Source organism: Phyllostomus hastatus, unplaced genomic scaffold, assembly GCF_019186645.2.
Source record: "Phyllostomus hastatus isolate PE091 unplaced genomic scaffold, TTU_PhHast_1.1 phas_contig_40, whole genome shotgun sequence".
NCBI lineage: Eukaryota > Metazoa > Chordata > Mammalia > Chiroptera > Phyllostomidae > Phyllostomus > Phyllostomus hastatus.
In genome coordinates, this window is record NW_025333872.1 from 22,660,837 (window position 1) to 22,684,386 (window position 23,550).

At 32.8% G+C, this 23,550-nt stretch overlaps 1 protein-coding gene across 1 annotated transcript in view; it reads right to left on the reverse strand.

Annotated features, from left to right (window-relative positions):
- Positions 1-23,550, reverse strand: part of EYS (eyes shut homolog) — a 1,607,944-nt gene that overhangs the window by 948,519 nt on the left and 635,875 nt on the right. Inside the window, 1 exon segment of the mRNA XM_045842859.1 lies at positions 8,455-8,600. Within this exon segment, the coding sequence (XP_045698815.1) occupies positions 8,455-8,600 (146 nt within the window).

Genomic DNA, 23,550 nt, shown 5'->3' on the forward strand with positions numbered 1-23,550 from the left:
TGCTTCCTGTAGTTTGATCTGTGCATGCATGTGGGCTAAACTGGCTCCACAGTGTAGAGCAAGACTGGATGTGGAGCAAAAAGACTCATAAAGCATTTGACTTGGGGAACTGTCATGGGGTGATCTGAGACCACTCAGCAGTACTCACTCAAATGCAGCTGAAATCAGAGGTTGGTGAAGAGGATGTGACCTGAGTAACAGAGGTATTTGCTTTCAGAAATACACCTGTAGGCTTGCCCCATTCCATGTACTTTCTGGTCTTCACCAGTTTTTGACGCCAAATCTTACTAGAAGCCAGATGAGTAAGTCTTAGTTTGATTCTGCCTTTCACACCCAAAACTTGTGTACCAAAATCTCTGTTTCTAATGGGGAGATTGTTAGTGTTACAATGTTCTTTCATAGGACACAGGTTATATGCATCTTCTTCAAACGGGCTTCACCAGAAAACTCTGTACTTTGGAAGGTGATGGGCCTTCATAAATAACCCTGATAATTTGATCCATGCTTGTCTTTTGGGTGCTTACACTTGGTCAGGACCCCAGATGAAAGGAGAGTGAATGAAGAGGAATCAAAACCACTTTACTGTCCTTCAGTTTGAATTGTACTATAACTATTATTTTTGTTACTCACTGGTATTGAATGTCATTCTGGTATTTAGTTGTATAATAAAGTATATCCAATGTTAGGATAAAAATGTATTTCAATTACAATTATAGTATTTCTGTAGGTCCAATTACTCTGTAAAATATCAAAAGGATACATTTATATCATATAAATATTACTGCCCTAGAAAACTAAATGTGAGTGGATAATGACCTATAAATATCTGATAACTGATGGGCTTTTAATAGGCAGTACATCATCTCAATGATTATTTTTAGCATCTTATTTTGCAAGATATAAAATACTAACTGCTTCACAATTGTTATATATTATATAAAGAACCACCATTGATAAGGTCACTATGCTTAATTTGCTCCTGGTGTTCTTTTAAAAAGATTTAGTATGGGTTAATGAGTAATATAAAAGGTCTAATTTTATATTTTAGGTCACTTTTAATTTATTGCATAGAACTATTTCATTTTGTAACATCAAATCAAATTATATTGCTCCTGAATTTAGAATTGGTGTTATGTATTTGCATATATATGCCTTTAATTCACAATGAGCCAGATTCACAGAGCCAGATTTGAATGATTTGCACAGTATCAATTAATCAGTATTACAAAAATGAAAATTTTATTTCATATTGGTACAGAAATTTTAAAAAATGTTTTTAATGTCATTATGAGGAGAAAATGAAAATAATAAAACATTTAATGAAGATCTATAATCATCAAAAAGTTATGTATATAAACATGTGAAAAGTTAAATAATTATAACTGAATACTATTAAGAAATCAAATCACCTGAAAAGTAAATGTTTTCTCTTTAAATAAACACAAACACATATGCAAATGCCTTTAATGTCCTAGGCTCCTTCTAGACACTGGGATAAAAAAATCAAACAAAAGATAGGAAATATCCTTCCCTGGAAGACATCCAATTCTAGTAGGAAGAGATAAAAATAAATAAATAATGTGATGATGTAATAATTACATAGCCATAACTGTTATGAAGGGCCAAAAAAAATAGGTGGAAAGAAGAACACAGTGTTATTTTTATGTAAAGTGAATAGGCCTGTAAAAGGAATTCACATTTGAGACCTGATGAAATAAGAGAGAAAATTCTCTGATGAAATAAAAAGGAAAATGCTTATATCTGAGGGAAGTGATTTACACCCAAATGGGACAGCAGAAGTTCAAATGGGGAACCGAGAACAATACAGCAGGAAAGGAGATCAGAGAAGTACCAGAAACCAAATTACAGAGGATTCAACAGGCCATAGTAAGAAGGATGTGTTACATTCACAGCATCATGAGAAGTCATGGAAGATTTGGTGATTGAGAGCAAAGGGATCTGTGTGATACACACACACACACACACACACACACAGATATATATACAGATATATATATACATACATACATACATACATATATATATATATATATATGTATGCATATATTTTAATATTTTAAAATGATCACTCCTGGGTCTGGATAAGGAATATATTTTCATGTGACAAGAATGGAAGACAAGTTAAAATGTTATAGTTTGAACAAAAGATGATGGCGGCTTAGACTAGGATGATAGAAATGCAGAAAATGGTTGAGCTAAAATATATTTTGAAGATGAAACCAATAGTATTTGCTGACAAGCTTCATGGTGATGTGTGAAAAGTCAAGAATAATTCCATGAATTTGGCCTGAGAAACTGTGTGAGCAATGATGCCATTCACTTAGGTGGAAACTACTGTTGGTGGAACAGGGTTGGGGTAAATCCTGTATGAGATGCCGTGTGACCCAAGTGGATATTAATACTTAAATGCTGGTAATAGTAATATAGTATTGAGGCAGAATTTTATGTTGCAGAAAATAATTGTGGATGAATATCCTTTAATAATATGTAATAAAGGATAGAATCAGCTCACCATTTAATGGTTAACCATGGGCAGGGGCACAGACAAACAGAAAGACACAATGCATAAATGCAGATCTATATGGATTATTAGTTGTTAGTGAAAAGATAAAAGTATCTCTCTTCTTATCACTTTTATTTTCTCAGGAATATAAGAAAGATATAAATTGAAATTTCAGCACAGGGAATACTGGTGGGAACATAAGAAGGAAGAACGAGCCCCAGCTGGTATGGCTCAGTGGATAGAGTGCCATCCAGTGAACCAAAGAGTAGCTGGTTTGATTCCCAGTCAGGGCACATGCCTGGGTTGCAGGCCAGGTCCCCAGGAGGGCGTGCATGAGAGGCAACCACACATTGATGTTTCTCTCCCTCTCTTTCTCCCTCCCTTCCCTTCTCTCTAAAAATAAATAAATAAAATCTTTAAAAAAAAAGGAAGGATGAGCTAGAAATAATAGTTCAGCATATTGGGAAATAAAACTGGTTAGAGAATAGTAGCACTGTCAGACAACATCAGCTTCCTTGAGGTTTGTGGTGAAGAAGTCAAGGCAAGAACACCCAACATATATGAATGAAAAAGTGTGTTTGTGTTTTGTGTTTTATGTGTGTGCATATTTGTGTTTTATCCCATCCTATGCAACCTATGTGAGTAAAAAATATGTGAGAAATTGGAATTAATGTTAGGATTATGACTTTTAAGGTAAGAATCACAGAAAGAGAGCAGTGTAGGACAATGGAAAATAGGGGATGATTATAATATGTCTTGGAATTTAGGTTAGGAAAGAGGGAACCACGGATCTGAGGAGGTGTCAAGAAATTGAGAAAAAAAAGGTGGTCTGAAAGTGGCATTAATCAAGAATTATTGAGGAATTTGCACATTCCCTCCTCACTCTTCAGCTAAATTATGCCAACCTCTCCATTAGGGTCCTTGTTTCACACTGCTATGCCCTGTGCTACAGACTGAATTATCTCTTTATTCCCCCAAAGTTCAGTAACACACAATTACTTTGTTTCATAAAGTATGTACATCTTTGTCTTAAGAAGTTTGAAGCAATAATATAAAGCACAGTAGGAAAAAATAAGTTTAATTGTATATATCGTTCTAAGATATTTTTTAGGTGTTTCTAAACATCAGAACTATCTAACTAGATCTTGGATTCTGGTTTACCAAAATCTTACCAAACATCTTTCCCTGCCCCTTTCCTGAAAAGAAAAGGCCACCAATGATGACATTTCACATTTCTCCAATGAAAAAGCTGGTGTTCATGTTCATTTATACAAAGTAACAAAATCACCAGTCAAGCATTCTCACTCACTCAGAGTTTTCAGTTAGCACTTTAGTAGTTCTTTCTTAAATATTAACTGATACCCAAAATTATTTGAGATTACAGAAATACTTCTAAATACAGAGATATGTGAAAAAAGAAAACACATACAGTGAAATAGAATTTGGAGATTAAGAAAATGCAAGGAATCAAACATACAAAACACCCTATGAATATTATAGAAAATGCTTTATCAATGAAATTTACAGAATATACTATAAAATATTAGATAAGGAGAAAGAGCTTTTAGAAATTAAAAATATGAGCTAAATATTCTTCAACAATATAAAAGCTATGGCATAAGTACATATCAAAATGAGCAAGAATAAGAAAATAAGAAAGGAAAAATTTATGTGCCTATAATAATAACAGCCATATTTTGAATAATAAAAAGTTTTGATACAACTGCTTTAGAAGGAAGTATTGAGGAAAAGTGTGTATGTGTTGATGAATACAGATAGTGATAACAGAATTAAATCCTTATTTTCTACAGGAAAAAATATTTAGATATTGTTCAGAATAAAAACTATATAAGAAATAGAAGTATAGATATGTTGTTTAGAAATATGGAGTTATTTGCCAGAAGAAATATTTAAGAGTATTGGAAGAACTTGCTTTCTTTGGAGAAGGGTAGTCTTCTAGTTTTGTTTTAGAATGTTATTCCCCAGCTCCTCCTCCTGCTCTTTTCAGACAAATCAGAACTTTTCTGGTGTTATTGCCAGTATAGTACATCTTACACATAAATGTTACAACATCATGATTAAGAAGTAAAGGGAAATGGAATCACTGCTAAGCACAGGGACAACATTACACATAGGTGTGGAAATGAAAAGCATTTTGCAGAATCTGCATCTTAAAAATTTGTAAAATTAGATTAGTCTTTGTAAAATACCTGTTTTGTTTCCTAATGACAGAAAACTGATAAACTGCCAACTACAGTTAAAATCATTGGGCATTTCTCCTACTTGATTTGTGATGTGATGATGATGTTTATTTCCTATACAACTTTATGTATACATTATGAAGATTCTAACAGCCCCTAAAAATATCAAAGCTTCTTGCTGCTTTAACTCTTAATGGTCATTTTATACAAAAATATAAATATCTGTTATTAGGCAAACATTCTAATTTTCATAGGTGATTAAGTATAATTTCAGTTCTTGACATCTCTGTGTCTCTCACTACCTGTTTATCTACATACATAGGTATGTGTGTACCAATACACAACTGGAATCTCAATCTTAAACCAAATGAATTTTTCCATGGCCTTCCCTGACTTCCCTATTAAATTTACCTCCCCAACTCCTAACCTTATCTGCCTCCTATAATGATTTCTCTACATAATTTTTATTCATGGCAATTAATATCATCTGCTATATAATATATAAAGTTATGGTTTCAGATATATCTATATTAAGGAAAATAAATATAAATGAATTACAGTTTTAATTATTTTACTGTTACTCAATTACAGTTGTCTGTATTTTCTCCCCACCTCTCCCCACCAGCCCCTCCAAACCCACCTCCCTCCCTTGCTTCCACCCTCCCCCTTGGTTTCGTCCATGTGTCCTTTATAGTAGTTCCTGAAAACCCTTCTCCCCACTGTCCCCTCCCCCCTCCCCTCTGGCTATTGTTAGATTGTTCTTAATTTCAATGACTCTGGTTATATTTTGTTTGCTTTTTTCTTTTGTTGATTATGTTCCAGCTAAAGGTGAGATTATATGGTATTTGTCCCTCACTGCCTGGCTTATTTCACTTAGCATAATGCTCTCCAGTTCCATCCATGCTTTCCCAAAGGATATAAGCTTCTTCTTTCTCTCTGCTGTGTAGAATTTCATTGTGTAAATGTACCATAGTTTTTTGATCCACTCATTTGCTGAGGGGCACTTAGGCTGCTTCCAGTGCTTGGCTATTGTAAAATTGTGCTGCTATGAACATTGGAGCACATAGGTTCTTTTGGATTGGTGTTTCAGGGCTCTTAGGGTATAATCCCAACAGTGGAATTGCTGAGTCAAAAGGCAGTTCCATTTTTAGTTTTCTGAGGAAATTCCATACTGTTTTTCACAGTGACTGCACCAGTCTGCATTCCCACCAACCATACATTTTTAATGGCTATAGCTTTCTAGTAAAATGATGAGAAATTAGTTTTCCAACCCTTCAAGGAAGAAGTTAGCAAAATGCCAATCTCTGATACATCTGGCCTGAAATGATGGCTAACACAATTTAGAACTGACTACCTACATCTAGAGAGATATTCTGGCTCCTCTAATTACTACATAGCAAGTTCACCTGAGGGTTCTTACTAGACCACCAAACCAAATGCAAAAATCCCTCTTGACATAGCATATAAACTGGGTTTTTATAATTTTCCAATAAATCTTTTTTAGTTAAGAAAAAAACTCTTTTCTTTCAATATGAGAAGCCTACAATAGTTAGTTAAAAATCAAGCAGAATTTTCTGAGTTCAAAATTTAAATCTTCTTTGGAAAATATGCCAGACAAAATAAGATTTAGAGATTGAAAGGAAGTTCAAGAACACTTTAATCCTTAAGCGGCTTTCCCATTAATCAATTACACAGTATGTGCTCCCGGAACGTGTTTATGAGAGCATTGTTCCAAAGCCTCCTGAGTTGTTCCTCTGCTTCTATTATTCAAACTCTCCAGTCCATTCCCCACATAGGAGTGAGAGCCATTTAATAAGCATGGAAATTAACAAAAATTTTACTTTTAATTTCACTATTTTGTCAGGATACTGCCCATTTCTTGTTTCCATCATTTAAAAAATTACTTTAATAAATTGTGTATAATCACTTTCAGTGATGTAATTTCTTACATTCTCTCTTAAATTTCCTTCAAATAGACTTTGTATCCATCAGCTCAGCAAAATTGCTTCCTTGACAATGTCACCAATGACATTCGCATTGCCAGCTTCAATGGTTAATAACCCTTATTTTGTTTTCCCTCCTGTATCCCTGACGACTCTTTTCAATTTCTTTTGCTCAATCGTTTTTCTCTCCTGGGCTCCTAAATATTGCAGTATCCCCAGGCTCAATCCATCCTTGGTCCTTCTCTATTCTATCTACATTCATTCCTTTTTTATTCTACCCAGTATTACAGTTGTATATCTAAAGACTCCCAAGTTTGTGTTTTCATTGCAGACTATCTCATACAGCTAACTGTATACGCAAGTTTTCCACTGGGGTGTCTAACTGGTGGTTCAATCATAAATTGTGAAACAATGCTAAGCACCATAGCCTGCAAGGAAAATAGAGAGGCTGTGAAAAAAAATAAATGTTGATCCTTCAGACTTTAAGATGCATTTACAATACCAGAACAATATGTTATATCAAATAATTTTACAAAATGTGTTTCTCTGTCCCATTGAGTGAATGGGACTGAGTAGTGTGTCATTTCTTACTTTAATGTGGTGAGCAACAGTAGCCATAGCAAAACAGCATCATGGTGAATGGCATTGCTAGTTGGGTTTCTGAAGTCCCAAAAACAAATCTCAATAACTTGAAAGATGATGGGCAATATGAAGTATATAAAGAACATTATTTTATAGGAAACAGTCAATGTTTCTTATTTATGTAAGAAAATCTGTACGTAATGGTTTTTAATTTTTTTGTTTTTAAATTTAAGCTGAAATTTTTTAGTATGAACTGATTATTACCAGGGCAATTTTCTCTGAAGACATCAGGATTCAACAGGCGAGAAATCTGCATATCCTTTGTTCAGGTCACTGAAATTACTCTTGCCTTCTGATCACTTATCCACTAAAAGTATTTTTAGTTATTTATCAGCTTTGCTTTCCAATCTCATTTCTACTTAATTAGTGATTTTTACTCCTCTGAGAAATCTAATATTAAATGTACTTAACTAATTTCCCTTAGAAAAAGAACCCAAAAGATCTCAGTGGTGTGGTATTGAAACAATAATTTGAGATTTAAGATTTTAATATGTTCTTGCTGGATATACCAATCAATATTGGTGTACCAAAACACTGACTTTTTGTATTTTTATATTTCATAAGTGCAATTTCTCAGCAGAAGTTTAGAGGGCTAATGCTTTTATCCTTCTTTAAGTTCCTTGGTGACTTTTGCCTCTATATTTGGGTAAAATTCATGTTGTGGATTAATTGATATTTGGACAGTGAACTCCAAATCACATTTTTTTGCCAGAACTTCAAATTTACAGAGGCCATCTGAATGATTTTTAGTATACAAGCATATTTAAAGGAGGTAAACTTAACTTTTTTAAAATAACATTTGTGTAATTGATATGATAGTATTATTTCTCTTAGATTATTCTTAAATAAACACCTATGTTTATTTCCTGTATTATAACCATATAAGCATACTTCAAAAAACTTCAAAAAGTATAAAAATGTAAAACACCTTCAAATATAATCCATATATTTCTTATTCTTTAGCAAAGTATAGACTACAAAACATTTGGTTCTATTCATTTCTTTTATGAGACCAAGAATTTCCTTGATCTTTCTATCCCACTTGATTGTGACAGGTTATTTGAGGTTTTAGAAAGTGGTATGAAGTTACCATTTATTTACAGACAGCAATGAGTTCATGTAGGCAGGGCAGATAGAGGTTTACCTGTACAACCAGGAGCACAGAGGCAGTTGTACACTCCAGTTCTGTTGACACAATTTTCTCCATCTAGACAAGGTGAGATTTCACATTCATCCATATCCAATTCACAGAGAAATTCATGGTACCCAGGTTCACAATCACAAAAAAATCTAGAGAAACATAGGAAAATGAGAAATAACATGTAACAGCAAAGAGCATTTCATTATATACATAATTCTAATGTACTGTTAAACTTTACAAATTTGACTTAATTTAAATAAATGATAATATTTCCATGTCTTTGTTTTTGAAGAAAATACAATTTACTTATTTTGGTCCTCAACCTCAAGAGTCTCCCAAATGAAATTCAAAACTGGTCCATATGCAAGGAGGGCAAGAAAAGCCAAATTAAGGAGACAGACCAGTCCTGATTGGTTGGTGCAGGTTTAAGAAGCAAGGGAGTTTACATCTGGGGGAGTCATAAGATGAGCAGATCTCCATCTCCACACCTGCCCACCAGAATCTTAAAAGTTCATATAGAGGCCCTAACATGGTTCAGTCACATCTACAGCATTATAGTCTCAATAACAGCTTACTCTCTCATGGTCAGTTCTTAATCCTTAAAATGTCTCCTAGTGCAGGAACAGTGGTTAGAATGCACAGCAGAGTGGGTAAGAGGTCTCAGGTCATGTGGACCCAGACTAAAGGTCAACTGTCAGTCACATCATCTTGATAAATTCTTCCAACAACTTTTCTAGAAGGGTTTTTCCCCTTAAATATTATTTATGTGAAAATTTTAAGAAATGAATGTGTTTGGGTAAATAATTAATGGCACTTTGATAAATACTATTGAGCCTACTTCTGTAGCCATACTAATTTTATTATTATATAAATAAAAACTTTCATCTGTATTTTTGTTGAAAAGTAAAGATTATTCTGTCTATATATTAAATTATGTTTTTATGATATTAAAGCCCTCTTGTTTATTGGCAGATTTTATAGAAATTGTATGTAATTCAATAATTAAATATCAGGTTCAAAGTAGCACACACTTAATAGAAGGAGTGACCTTCAAAAACTTTGTAATTGAAAATGGTTTCCAGAAACTTCATCTAAACTCCCTTTCGTTGTGTAGCTATCCCTAATTTACCTTATTCATCAGCCTCTGAGGACTCTGAATTGTTGCATTCATATTTGTCCTCCAGGACTTTTATTTGGAAGAGCTTCTTTGCTCTTACGTGAATTTCTTTTTTATTGATTCAGACTTTGTCTCAATTGGTCTTTGAATTTTTTTTCATTTATAGTCTAAGCTGTGGTAGCAATATATATATACACACAATATATATTATATGTAATATATAGCATAACATATAATATATATGATGTTAAATTATATATATATATATAACTATATGTGGCAGAATTACCCTGAAATTATTTTTAGTCTATTTCTGGTTATTATACTGACTCTGTCTTTGTTTCAACATCTAGTCAGTCTGTATCTATTGCCAGAAGATAGAAGACCAATTCTCCTGAGATAAAATTGTGATTAGCTTTAGTTTATGTATAAGTAAAATAACATCAGTAAAAGCAACAACCAATAATCAATAAAACCAATAAATATATTAAAAAGAAGAAAAAGATAATTTAAACTTCTCTAAGTTAACTTTTTATATTCTTAAAAATATCAATGAAAATATGAAACTGATTCCCGCAGATAAAATTATTTTGAGAGAAAAGGGCACTTAGCAAAACAAAATCTCCATAATTGTGTTTTTTTCCCTCTTATAGAAGACTAAATAAAAAGAAGTTTTCTTGTTATGCATTTGAGACAGATTTTAATTCCACTTTTGCAAAAGAATTCTGCCTAATTAACTTCAGTTTCAACATAATTATAATTACAATGAAAACATAACTGATAGAAATCTAACATGCCCACGCTCCTCTTTTATTCATTCACCACATTCATTGTCTTCCAGACTTTAGTCTGGTACCCAGATCCAAATGTAAATAAGGCTTAGGCTTGTTTTTGAAAATCTCATAGAGAAGTCAGGGACATAATCTATAAATCACTAAAGTATATATATTCCATTAGGGAAAGTTGTGAAGTCCTATGAAAACACAGCTAACTGCTAGGGAAGGTGACAGGAAATGTTTTACTGGTTAATCATAAAGAAAGAGTGGAATCTTTGTATCAGTTGGGCAGAAGGCATTAAAACTGAATGAGAAAGGTCACACTATAAAAGGTAATTGTATTTCTCAGAAGCTCTACACATGGCTAGGAAATGGACGGTAATCTCACTGATGAATCTCACTGATGGTCTGAAATTCCTTCCCTTTCAAAGGTGATTTTAGTTTTGGGAAAAGCCAGAAGTCACATGGCACCAAACCTGGCTGGTAGTGGGGGCTAAGTCAACTGGATGATTTGATTTTTCCCCAAAACATTCTGCAGGAGATGTGATGCTTGAGTGGGCACATGGTTATGATAAAGCTGCCAATATTCAGTTGCCCATAACTACAGCCTTCTGAATCATCTGAATGGTTTTTGTGAGGAATGCTCAAGCTTAACACAAAATTTGACAAGAGTTGTTTCTCTACTTGCTCAGTCACTTCGAATGCCATAGCCACATAGCACACATCCTCACTGAATGGTGTTGACTGCCCACACTGACTAGCAGAGTGAAGTCATCATTGTTCATACATGAGCATCCCAGTCCATTCTCCTTGGTTGCCAAGTTACATCGATGTTGTACAAACTGATCTTATTATATTAACAATGGCTGGACTTTTTTTGGACAGACCTTGTACCTCCACTCTTTCCCATAACTCTCTTTCTCTCTCTTTCTCTCTGTCTGTCTGTCTATCTCCCCGGCTCCAACTCCCTTACTCCCTTTTTTGGATAGCTGAGGTAATCTCAGTGTTGCATATTCCCATCTTGTTCTCTCTGCACCTGGCCCTTCAAACCCTTAGAACATATTAACTGCATTAAGGAGTATCTGAAAGTATCCTCAGTCACTTTCTCTTCCTCCTGACCTCTGGCTAAAGTAAACAATCTCTTCAGCTTTGGTGTATTTTTCCTTCTCTTATTGCCTGTTGAGTGTCCCATCGCTCCTTTAGCCAACCATATCTACCTAGGCTAAGAGAAGAAATAAAAGTGAATTTTGATTTTTTACTCCAGTCTTAGGTGATCCAGTTAATTTTATCATAATCATTGTATTGTATATTATAAGTTTCTGAAATATGTCTTCCTATTGATGAAACCCTATTTAACGATTTTAAAACACAAATATGCATATTTTAAATATAAAAATACTTTACTAGGATCCCTGGCTTTTTTAAGTGGAGACCAATGTAGGTACTAAGATAACACCTATGTGTATGTGCATACATGTATCCTGTTTCAAAGGAGTAATTATCAATGTAAAATTTTAATATATTTAATAAAACACAAATTTCCAATTTAAATGCAAGGCTTTTTTTTAAAATTTCAGCAGAACTCTACCTAAATAGGTTGTCAAGGTATTAAAGATTTTGTTTAAATTTTTAAAAATTTGATAGTGACCTAAAATTTTTTAACAGGTTTTCAAAACACTTCTCCAATCAATAAAATGCATTTTAATGGGTGACTTCTGAAGAAAATTCAGTATACTAAAATAAAGTACAGATAATGAAGGGTAATTATAATTTACATAAAGTAACATTGCTTATATGAAAGGAGATGAAAAAATGTAAGAAGACAACTGGAGGGTTTACACTCTGAAATGAGCCCTTGTTTTACATAGTTCTTTACATTGTTCTTTTATCTTGTCATCTTAGCTCACATGAGAAAGGAAGTAAAAAGAAGAGAAATTGCTTTTAGGCTTTTAAAAAGCTCAGTTATTTTAACATATAACCATGATGTTGATTAAACCATATTACATCTAAGACATAGTTAGATTTTTTTAATGAGTTGTGATTTAAAAATATATTTGTAATATTAAGATTTAATTTATATTCTTTCAATAGATCACTTTATAAAAATATACAGTCAAAAGGCAAAAAATAAACTATAAACTGTGGCTGATGAAAGCTTATGATTAGAACTTCTTAGTCTGTTTTAGCAATTAAAATTTTCATAGAATTTATAGTACATTTAAAGCAATTTAAATCTTTCTCTTGTGATTCCATAACTGCACTTCTGAGCCAAAGTTCTTTATAATTAATAATTTTTTTCATCAGAACATGAACAGTCTAATATTTGCAACATAGGTAAAGTTTCTTATATCAAAATTTTATTAAAATAAATGCTTTAGATAAAATATTTTCATTTTTAATCAATTATAAAATATGACAAAATTTATCTGTATTTCCTTTTTTTACAAATACAGGCATATTTAAGTATACCATATATAATAAAGTTATAGTCTTTAAAATTGCATATGAAAAAATATAAAATTTAATATTCATCTAAGCATATTACATAACTAAGATATGCTTAGTTTATTTTATTTCAATTTATTCAATATCTTTAAGATGTTGTATTTTAAGGTGTTCTACCTTTTGTGTATCCCATGCAGAAAGAAAAAAGTAAATTCTTTTCTACCCAAAATATTTTCTCCAGAAAATTATTGTCTTTAAAATAATCTTTATATATCATTATTATAATTTTAACTGCAGGTGAATGTGGATTGAAACAAGGGAAAATCTGAAACAATGGTGTTATGGCAAAGTGTTCAGTAGAATAGAATTCAATGCAATTAATAGCTGGTTTCTAAGCAAACAATTTGTAGAAAAAATGTTCAGAATTTTATCTTTTACTTAAATGTGCATTAACTAATCATTTTTAACTTTGTAATGATAATGAAATGTTAAACTCATAAACATCAAAAACTGATTGGTTACAATATTCTTGTTGATGTTTGGTTACAATAATATCAGACAAGGATTTGAAAAATTTTTCTTCTATATTCTTTGACTAGTTCAGTCACTGTTATTATAATTGTTCTGGTGACTTTTCTATTTATGTATAAATTTTTAGTAGATTGATATTATTGTCAGTGACACAAGTAAACTGATGACTATGGTTTAAAAAGCATTAGTTCTTTGGGATAATATATGTTATTGAGTGTCATAAAATGTCAATTCCAGTGTCCAGCTTTGTAATAGCTTTGAAAAGGAATTGAGGCTGTCATTCAGATGCTGTCATACATCAAGGAATTCATAGTTAAATGGTGCACTTATGGTTAATTGTTAATTGTTGCTGGTCTTCAAAAACTAAAAGTGAACAAAACGGATTAAAAAAATGGATGTAATCATGAAGTTTATTATGTAATAATTATTGTTTTTAATATTTTATTATTGTCTATAGTTTAATTTATACTAATATACAATTGGTGTTGAGTTGTTAAATTATTTCATAGATTTCTAATGGGTAAGTGAATATCAATATGCTAAAATAAACCAAAGAAAATTGTTTAATCAAAAAACACATTATTGCAAAATGGTATATAAAAATGTGATTATTCATTTTTCAGTTGCTTACAGATTTTTTATCTTTGAAACATTTTAATTCACTTAAAATGGCTTTTATCAGAGCAATTAAAACAAAGTAATTTTCTGAGATAGAATAATCACTCATGCACCCATCATCCATATTTCATACATATTAATATTTTTATAAGTTGCTAAAAAATTTTTAAGAGAAATGTGCATACTGAATATATTTGAAACCCTTTTTTATATTTCCATAGTAATTATTCTAATTTGTCCTTACAAAGAAGAGATCATTACTCTTAGGATAGTATGCATTCTTCAAATGTTTTAATATTTCATTAAATATTACTATTAGCCTCCAAATTAAATAATTAGTTATAAATCAAATAATATCTGCACACAACTCACATGAAGAAACTACAAAACTCTGATGTACAAAATCAAAGAAAAATTAGAGAGATATTCCATGTTAATGGATAGACTCTATATTGTCAAGATATCAATTCTACCCAACTTGATCTCTAGACTCAATGAAATCCCAATCAAAATCCCCACAAATTACGTTGTGAGTATTGACAAAATGATTCTAAAGTTTATGTTTAGAGGAATAAGATCTAGAATCCAATGATGAATGAAAAATAATATTAATAAGAACAAAGTTGGAAGATTGACATTGCCTGATGTTATTATTAAAGCAATAGTTAAATAGATCAATGGAAAAAGTAGAGAGCCCAGAAATACACACACACAAATATTGTCAATTGAGTTTTGACAAAGGGAATTCAATTCAGAAAAGATGGTCTCTTCAAAATGGTGCTGGAACCTTTAAACGTCTATGTCAAAAAAAAAAAAAATTAGACACAGACTCCGTACTCCTTTATATAAATTAACTTAGAACGGATCACATACCTAATGCAAAATGAAAAATTATAAAATTCCTTGAAGATAACAAAAGAGAACACCTAAATGATCTTAGGTTTATCATTTTAAATGTGACACTGAGGGCATGACCCATGAAAGAAATAATGGATAAGCTGGACTTCATTAAAATTAAAAGTATCTGTTCTGTGACAGCAAATGTCAAGAAAATTATATGATAAACCACAGACTAAAGGAAAATATTTGCAAAAGACATTCTAATAAAGCCTATTATGCATAATATACAAAGGACTCTTAAAAATCAACAAGAAAACAAACAGCTCAATTAAAAATAGGCATTAACAGACAGACACCTAAACAAAGAGAATATACTGATTTAAACAAGCATATGAAAAGGTGCTCTACACCATAAGTTAGCAAGGAAATGCAAATTAAAACAACAATGAGCTACTACTATACATCTCTTGGAAGAGCCAAATTTCTAAAACACTGACAATAACTAATGCTCATGAGGACAAGGAACAATGGGAACTGTGATTCATTACTGATGGGAATACAAAATGATACAGTCACTATGGAAGATACTTTGACAGTGTCTCACAAAATATTTTTTCTAAATAATATGTTTCATATATTATTCTGATATTTTATTTTTCCATTCATCATATTTCAGTAAACATTTAAGCAGTATATATTCCTCCAGCTTATTCATAAGAAAAATATATAATTTTATGCTTATTATATCATGTTTTTGTTAGTCATTTTGATTGTTATTAAATTTTCACTATTGTAAACATAACACATGTACAACCTTATACATGTCTCTGTGTCTGTATTTAAGATTTTCATGTATATACACAAGAACTTAACAACATTCTCCCCAGAGTAATTCTTTATCTCATGAGCAATGGATACAATTCCACTGGTCCTTGGAAAGACACATATCTCACTTTATTTTTGATTTCCTAACTATTTGTTTACTGACCATTTAAATTTCTTTCTTGTTGAATGGCTTGTTCATCATAGTCTTTGCCTATGTTTCCTTATATCCTCTTAACCTTAAACTGGTTTCAGCAATGCTTAGTGCACATATTTTCGTGAGCATCTATTTGGTTATCACTTACTGCTTATTGTCTCAAACACAATCTAGAGGGAGTTTGTTGGGGGCTATTCAAGTACAAATTGAAAACACAAATGCTTCTGTGTTGAAGGCATTTTAAAAATAGATTTTTTTTTTTAGATTAGTTTAAGGTTCACAGAAAAAGTAAGCTGAAAGTGCAGTTTCCATACAATCCTTCCCCCTATACTTGCAAAACTTCTCCCACTATCAACACCCCCCACCACAGCAGTATGCATATTTTTTTTATTTTTATTTTTTAAAATAATTTGTATTGTTAATTAGGTAAGCACATTTGTTCATGTCTGGAAGAAAATTATCAAAAATAACCCAGTGTGGCAATGACCATGATAAAGAATAATACTAGTCCTTCCAAATAACTTGACCATTGAACTTTCTCTTCCAACTCATGCAACACAAATTTTAAATAAAGTTCACTAGACACAAATAACAGTGTGGTCATTGTGTGGGGGAGGGAGGGTGGGTGGAGGTGGAAGAGGGTATGAGGGAATAAATGGTAATGAAACAAAATACGACAATAAATTAACCATAAAAAAAGAAAAAAATACACAACTTAGTAAGAATTATATAAGAATGGTGAATATAAAATGAATGCACACCTTTTTATTTTCTATTTACATGTTGTAACATAGCATATATCCTATCTTTAATGGGTTCCATAGAACTGCAAAAAACAATTTCTGTATAAATAGGCAATATAGAAATACTCTATTATTATATTATATATATATGTATATGCATTGACAGAGGCAAAGCCTAGAATCAAATCTGAGTGTGTGTGTATATATATGTGTATATATATAATGTGTGTGTGTGTGTATGCATTTCAACTGATGAACCTACACTAACATATCATCACCCAAAGTCCATAGGTCACATTAGAGTTTAGTCTTGAGTCTAGAGTTTGGTGTTGTACATTCTATGGGTTTTGACAAATATATAACACATGTCCACCATTATAATAGCACACAGAATGGTTTCACTGCCCTAATATCCTCTGAGATCTACCCAGTCATTACTCCTTCCCCTCCTAACTGCTGGTAACCACTCATTTCTTTATTGTCTCTGATGTTTTGCCTTCTCCATAATGTGATAAAGTAAGCCTTTTTAGATTGGCTTTTCTCATTTAGTAATAGGTTTTAAAATCACTCCACTTCTTTTCATGACTTGATAGCTCATTTCTTTTTAGTGCTAATATTCCATTATCTGGATGTACCACAATTTATTTATTTACTGATGGGAATCTGGTTTATTTCCAAGCATTGATAATTATGAATAAAGCTGATATAAACTTCTGTGTATAGGTTTTTGAATGGATGGACATAAGTTTCCACTCATTTGAGTAAATACCAAGCACTGCCCCTATTCAATCATATTGTAAGTCTTCTACAAAACTGGCAAACTATCTTCTAAAGTGGCTGCCATTTATTTTTTATCTAGAAGTAGATCACCTTGGGGTTGCAAATTTCTTCTGTTTATTGCACCATCACCCTATAAGCATGGGACACCTCCATGTTTTCCTTACCTTTATGATCTCTGGGGAGAGCTTCTGATCAAGGGTGCCAGCTCTGTGGAGTGCAACACTAATCAGATGCTCAAAAGTCATATCCAGGGACCTCCGGCATCTGTTTCATTTCAGGAAGAGTTTCTATTTCAATCGTAGTGCAGTCAGTGCATTGTATTGGCAGAAGTTTTTCCTATACGTGAGCTGAGCTTGAAACCTAATATTCACAAAAACTCTTCAGCAATCTGCATGTTGGGCTGTCAGGTTAATCACCATTAGTAGTTGATTATTTTGCATTAGCTTTTTAGGATTTTCTCAGTTTGAGAAGTCCTTTGCTGCCATTAGCTAGACTGAAGGGTCACTATAAATCCTATAATCAATTCAGCCCTCTGTAAGTGAATTGATCTTGTATTCATGAGTCATGAATACACCACCTGCATTCTTTTTCAAGCAGAGGGCATTTGGGTTGGTTTCCTCCTATAGCTCTTTGAAATTTCATAATGAAACTTGGGGAAGTAGTCTTTAGAAGCCATGTAATAAATTCATACAAAAAGTCTTCATTTGGGTTTCCAAAGTCATTTTGGTTCTACTATTTATTTTGTGCCAGTCTCTGATTCAGAGTTATCCCTTAGGTCCCATGCAGGCATACTGAAAATACTGATCACTTAATACCCCATACTCAGTCTGCATGTTTTCTGTTGGCTTATTATCCACTTACTAATCCTATCTTCTCTTTTGTTGATAGCATTTTTAATCTTAAATCTCTACCACACTTTTTCCTGGCCATAATTTCATCTTGAGAAGAGTACTATTTGCCCCACACTCACTCAGGCAGGTCATGATTCTGTTTTTGGACAGTGATCTGTAAGTAAAGGAGGAAGGGCACTGTTACGGAGCCTACTGATTAAGAAGGTTCTTGTGCCTCTGCTTATTCTCTTGAACATCTGCCACTCCATGAGAAGAACATGGTGGCCCAGTAAGGATGAGAGACAATTGAAACAGAGCCATTCTAGTTGACATAACAGACCTGTAAACACTCCTCACTCCTCAGCCACATGCCAGAGAAACCAAGATGAACTCAACCTATATTAATTAATCAAACTGCAGCAAACCACAGATGTAAAAATAATAATAAATGATTTTTATTTTTAAGCACTGAGTTTTTCAGGTCTTTTGCTAAGCAACAACAGCAAACCAGTATAGTCTGTATAGTAATTTTAAGAGTTCTTGTCCCCTGTAGACTAGAGAAAGACATGATTCTTAACTTAAATATGTGTATTCACTTTAATCTCCCTTCCTAGCACAGGAAAAATTTCTCCTGTGTCTTAGGTAATCGGTACTGCTCTGCATACAAACCTTCCTCTAAATACCACTGAGAGAACTAACTTACAAACTTGCCAGTTTTTCCTGGCCACTCCTGAACATTTCTCACTGGTTCTAGCCCATAAAAATAATTATATTCCACCTTTGCTAATGAGAGGTGGAAAGTTTAACTAAGAACAGATAGCTTATACACTAAATGAGTGGTATAGTATAACCCCACTAATTTATATTGTCACAAAGTTGGGTAGACAAAAGGAGAATAAACATAAGATTTAAATGAGCTAACCTATTGTCGTGGATGGGGAGAGAAGATTTAATATGCTACTATGAGCATCTGGGTGTGGTGTTAGCTATGACACCTAATCAAAGACAGGACTTAATTCCAGCTTTGAGTAGTGAGGTAGAGGTGCCTGAGTTTACTTAGTAAGTATTAGAGGGAATAGTTCCTAGGCTCATGGTTATGGAACTATTTGAATGAACCAATTATATGGAAACTGTCCAGTTACCTCTTAATTTCTATCCTCAGAAAATAGAGGAAGAAATTCCAATCGCTCAGGAAAAAGCTCCATTCACACAGGAGTGTACTCATATCACCAACATAAGAACAGAAGTGATGAGGAAGCACTAGTGTCTGTATAAACTCTATGGTGATTGTTCTTTACAGGCTGGAAATAACACTGTAGGATGCTGCAGTGAAGTTGGGTTCTCTGATATGAGTTAAAACAATGGGGTCCAAGAACATATCAAGCTTGTTAAATATACTTACCTATCAGATTAAAAAAATGAGCAAATAACCACATAAATCAGAGAGGCAGATTGGTGATTGATGGATTGATTCACAGATACCCTTGTTAGTGGATAATCAGTGATGGGTTACTAAAAAAAAATTATGGACAATCTGTTGTGGTGTTACTTTACCTATTTATAAAATTAAATATAAAGATCTACAGGACAGAAACATCATTTAACTTGCCTTTGTAGAGATTCCTAGGCTCTTACACAACTTCAGACATAAGCTATGACACACAGTTCCTCAAATGAAGGATAGGAAACGCTTTTGAAGTGTAGTCACCTGTTACATGTATCTTACTGAAGCCTCCTCAGAAAGATCTGAGGCCATTTACCAGTATGACTTGACTGATAAAAGAAAGAAGCATAGACCTTTTAGCAGTTATTAGATAATAGGTCTGAAATTAGGCTTATTTTTGAAATACCACTGCTCCACCAGTAAGAATGCAAGATTATTTAAGTTTGGTAGATTGGTCACAAATCTAAGTTTTGTGTTGTTTTGCTTTACTTTACTTTCCTCAACAGTCCCTGAATATTTAGTCTAGTTAATATACTTAGTAACAGACTGGATTTCCACATTGGAATAAGAGATACTACAAGGGGAAACCCAAATGAAAGATTTTGAAATGCTCCTTGATACCCACTCAGATTTTAAACTGAAAGCAGTTCTACATTCCTGTGAGACCTGTAGTGATCAGAGTCCCCTTAAAAAGCTTGAGAGTTGCAGAGTAGTGATTCAAAGCATAACCCCCTTTACTTCACCAGACTGGAAAGTGCAAACACCACAGAAAAGGATAGAAATAATAGATGATTACCAGGAATTTAAGCAGGTTGTGATACAAATTTTAACAGCAGTTCTAGATTTTGGACCTCTATTTACACAAACATAGCACTTAGTACTTGCAGAGCAACTGTGAAAGGGCAAATGAGTCTTTTTTTATTCCAGTCAATGAATGCACAGGTGAATTGTCCAACTGTTTTTATTTTTTTTTTATGGTTGACACTATCACAGATGTCTTCCATTTCTCCCTTATTTTTTTAAATTTTATTTTAATCATTGTTCAAGTACAGTTTTCTCCCTTTTACTCCCAATCCAGCCGCCCCTCCCAACCCTCCCCACTTCTCTCCCATTACCACCCTCCCCCTAGTTTTTGTCCATGTGTCCTTTAAGTTTGTTCCCGTGAACCCTTCCCAATGTCCTCTGAAATTCCCTCTTCTCTCCCCTGTGGTCCCTGTCAGCCTGACCTCTATTTCAGTGTCTTTGGTTATATTTTGCTTGTTTCTTTGTTTTGTTGTTTAGGTTCCTGTTAAAGGTGAGATCATATGGTATTTGTCCTTCACTGTCTGGCTTGTTTTTCTTAGCATAATGTTTTCCATCTCTCCCTTATTTTTAGAAGATATTTTAAAAGCCAAACTGCCAATATAAAGAAATATCAATTCTTCTCAAATTGCTCTACAAATACAAAGGAATTCCAATTAAAATTTTACTTGGTCTTTGTTTGATGGATGTATAGATTTATGCAGAACATAGTTGATTATAACAGAAATAAAGGTAAAATAAAATAAAGCTTCCTAAAGAAGATTCAAAATATATGATGTCTTACCCTACCAGTATTGAGATATTTCAAAGGTAAGTAATTAAGATATATGGTACTGGCACGTAGATGGTTAATTGAACTAAGAAACAGAATAGAAGGTGAGAAATAAACATATATGGAACTTAATCTGCAATAAAGAAAGCATTGCAGATCAGACTCATTTACTCAAAGCATGTAGCAGGCACAATTGGTTATTTATGTGAAAAAAATGAACTCATATTCCTCCCTAATACCACACATGGGATATTCCAGATAGATTAATGTTTAAATATGAATGGCAGTATTACAAATATTTTAAAAGAAAATAGAAGAAACAACGAGTACCAAGGTACCACTCTATAATAAAAAAGTGTTTACCTTAGGAGAAAAGATAATTCATTCCAGAACTTGTCACGAGTGCTGAAACTGGTGAGTACTGAGCAAGCAACTGAGTGATGAAGAATTTTCTCTTGTGGAGTGATGTCATGGCTCGTGAAAGTTCTAGCAAGTGCTACAAGTCCTGAGCAAGCACCGATTGCTGAAATTTTTTCCAGTGAAAATTTGACAAGTACAGGGCTTGAGGAGTTCTGAAGCCAAGAAGTACTGAGGTATTATAGTATTTATTGGGGTGACATTGGGTATTAAGATTATTTAGGTTTCAAGTGTATATTTCTATAACACGTGATCTGTATATTGCATTATGTGCCCACCACCCAAAGTCAAATCATCCTCTATTACCACATGTTTGACTATCTTTACCCTTTACTACCCTCTCATTCCTTTTCCCTCTGGTAACCATCGTATTGTTATCTGTCTGTATGGGTTCTTGTTTGTTTGTTTGTTTGTTTTTTTGTCTATTCATTTGTTGCTTCCAGTTTTATATCCCACATATATGTGAAATCATATGACTCTTTTTTGCTTTGATTTATTTTGCTTAGCATATTCTCAACATCCATCCATGTTGTTGCAAATGGCAGGTTTTCTTTTTTTCTTATGGCTCAGTAGTATTCCATTGTATGTATATGTACCATGTTAAAGGAAAAGTAAAAGGTGAGATCAAGAGATAGTATAGAGACAAATGGGAATGATGATATGACATAAAAATTTTGGGATACAGCACAAGCAGTAATATGAGGGAAGTTTATATCATTACAGGCCTATCTCAAGGAACAAAAATCTTAATAAACAATGTACACATTATATCTTAAAGAACTAGAAAAAGGAAAAAAAAAGCAGCCCAAAGTCAGCAGAAGAAAGAAAACAGAGCAGTATTGAACAAAATAGAGAACAAAAGGACTATATAAAAATTAATACAACAAAAAGCTGGATCTTTGCAAACATAATAACACTGTCAACCCCCTGGCTACACTAACTAAAAAAAAGAGAAAATACTCAAACAAAATAAAAAATGAAAGGTAAGTTACTACAAAAATACAAGGGATCATACTAGAATACTATGAAAAACTCCATGCCACCAAATTCAATAACTTAGAAGAGATGTATAAGTTCCTAGAAATATATAACCTTCCTAGACTGAACCATGAAGAACTAAAAAATCTAAATGGACCGATCAATAGCGAGAAAGTTCAAACAACTATCAAAAACCTCCCCAAAATTAAAACTTCAGGAGCAAATGGCTTCACCAGTGAATTCTACCAAAGAAAATTTGATACCCGTCCTTCTCAAACTCTTTTAAAAAATCAAAGAGGCAATATACATCCTAACACATTTTATGAAGCCAAAATAACCCTGATACCAAAAGTTGGCAATGATACCCAATAAAAGAAAACTACTGACCAATATCTCTGATTAATACAGATGTAAATATTCTAAGGTAAACCTTTTTAAAACAAGATAAAAAAGTAAACATATAAATTGGTTCATTCAATTATATTAAAATTAAGTTTTAGTACTCAAAACTCATCATAAAGAAGGTGAAATGATAAGCTACAACCAGTAGAAGATATTTTCAGCACATAAAAACTAACAAAAGAATTAATAATTAGTACATAAAAAAGATTTTTACAGATCAACAAGAGGAAAACATTAAGGGACAGGTGACCTAAAAAGGCATTTCTAGATAGGAAAAATAAATATCTTAAAATGTATGAAAAAATAATCAACCTATAGGTTATCATGAGCATACAGTGAAAAACCACAAGGCTATATAATTTTATACATAGGTGATAAGCTCAAAAGGAATAATCTGACAATGCAAATAGAAATACTTTTTTTCTGAGTGTGAACATTCCATTTTAAAAAAGAAAATGAAATTAAAAAACATGATATAGTATATGAAAAATATCCACATAGTGGCTCAACTAATCTACTTTAAGGTATAAAGCCTAGAGTATCACCAGTACTTATGTATTTGGACTATATTTGAAAGCTTGAATAGTATTATGTCTAAGAAAGGAGAGGTAGATAACCCCCAAATC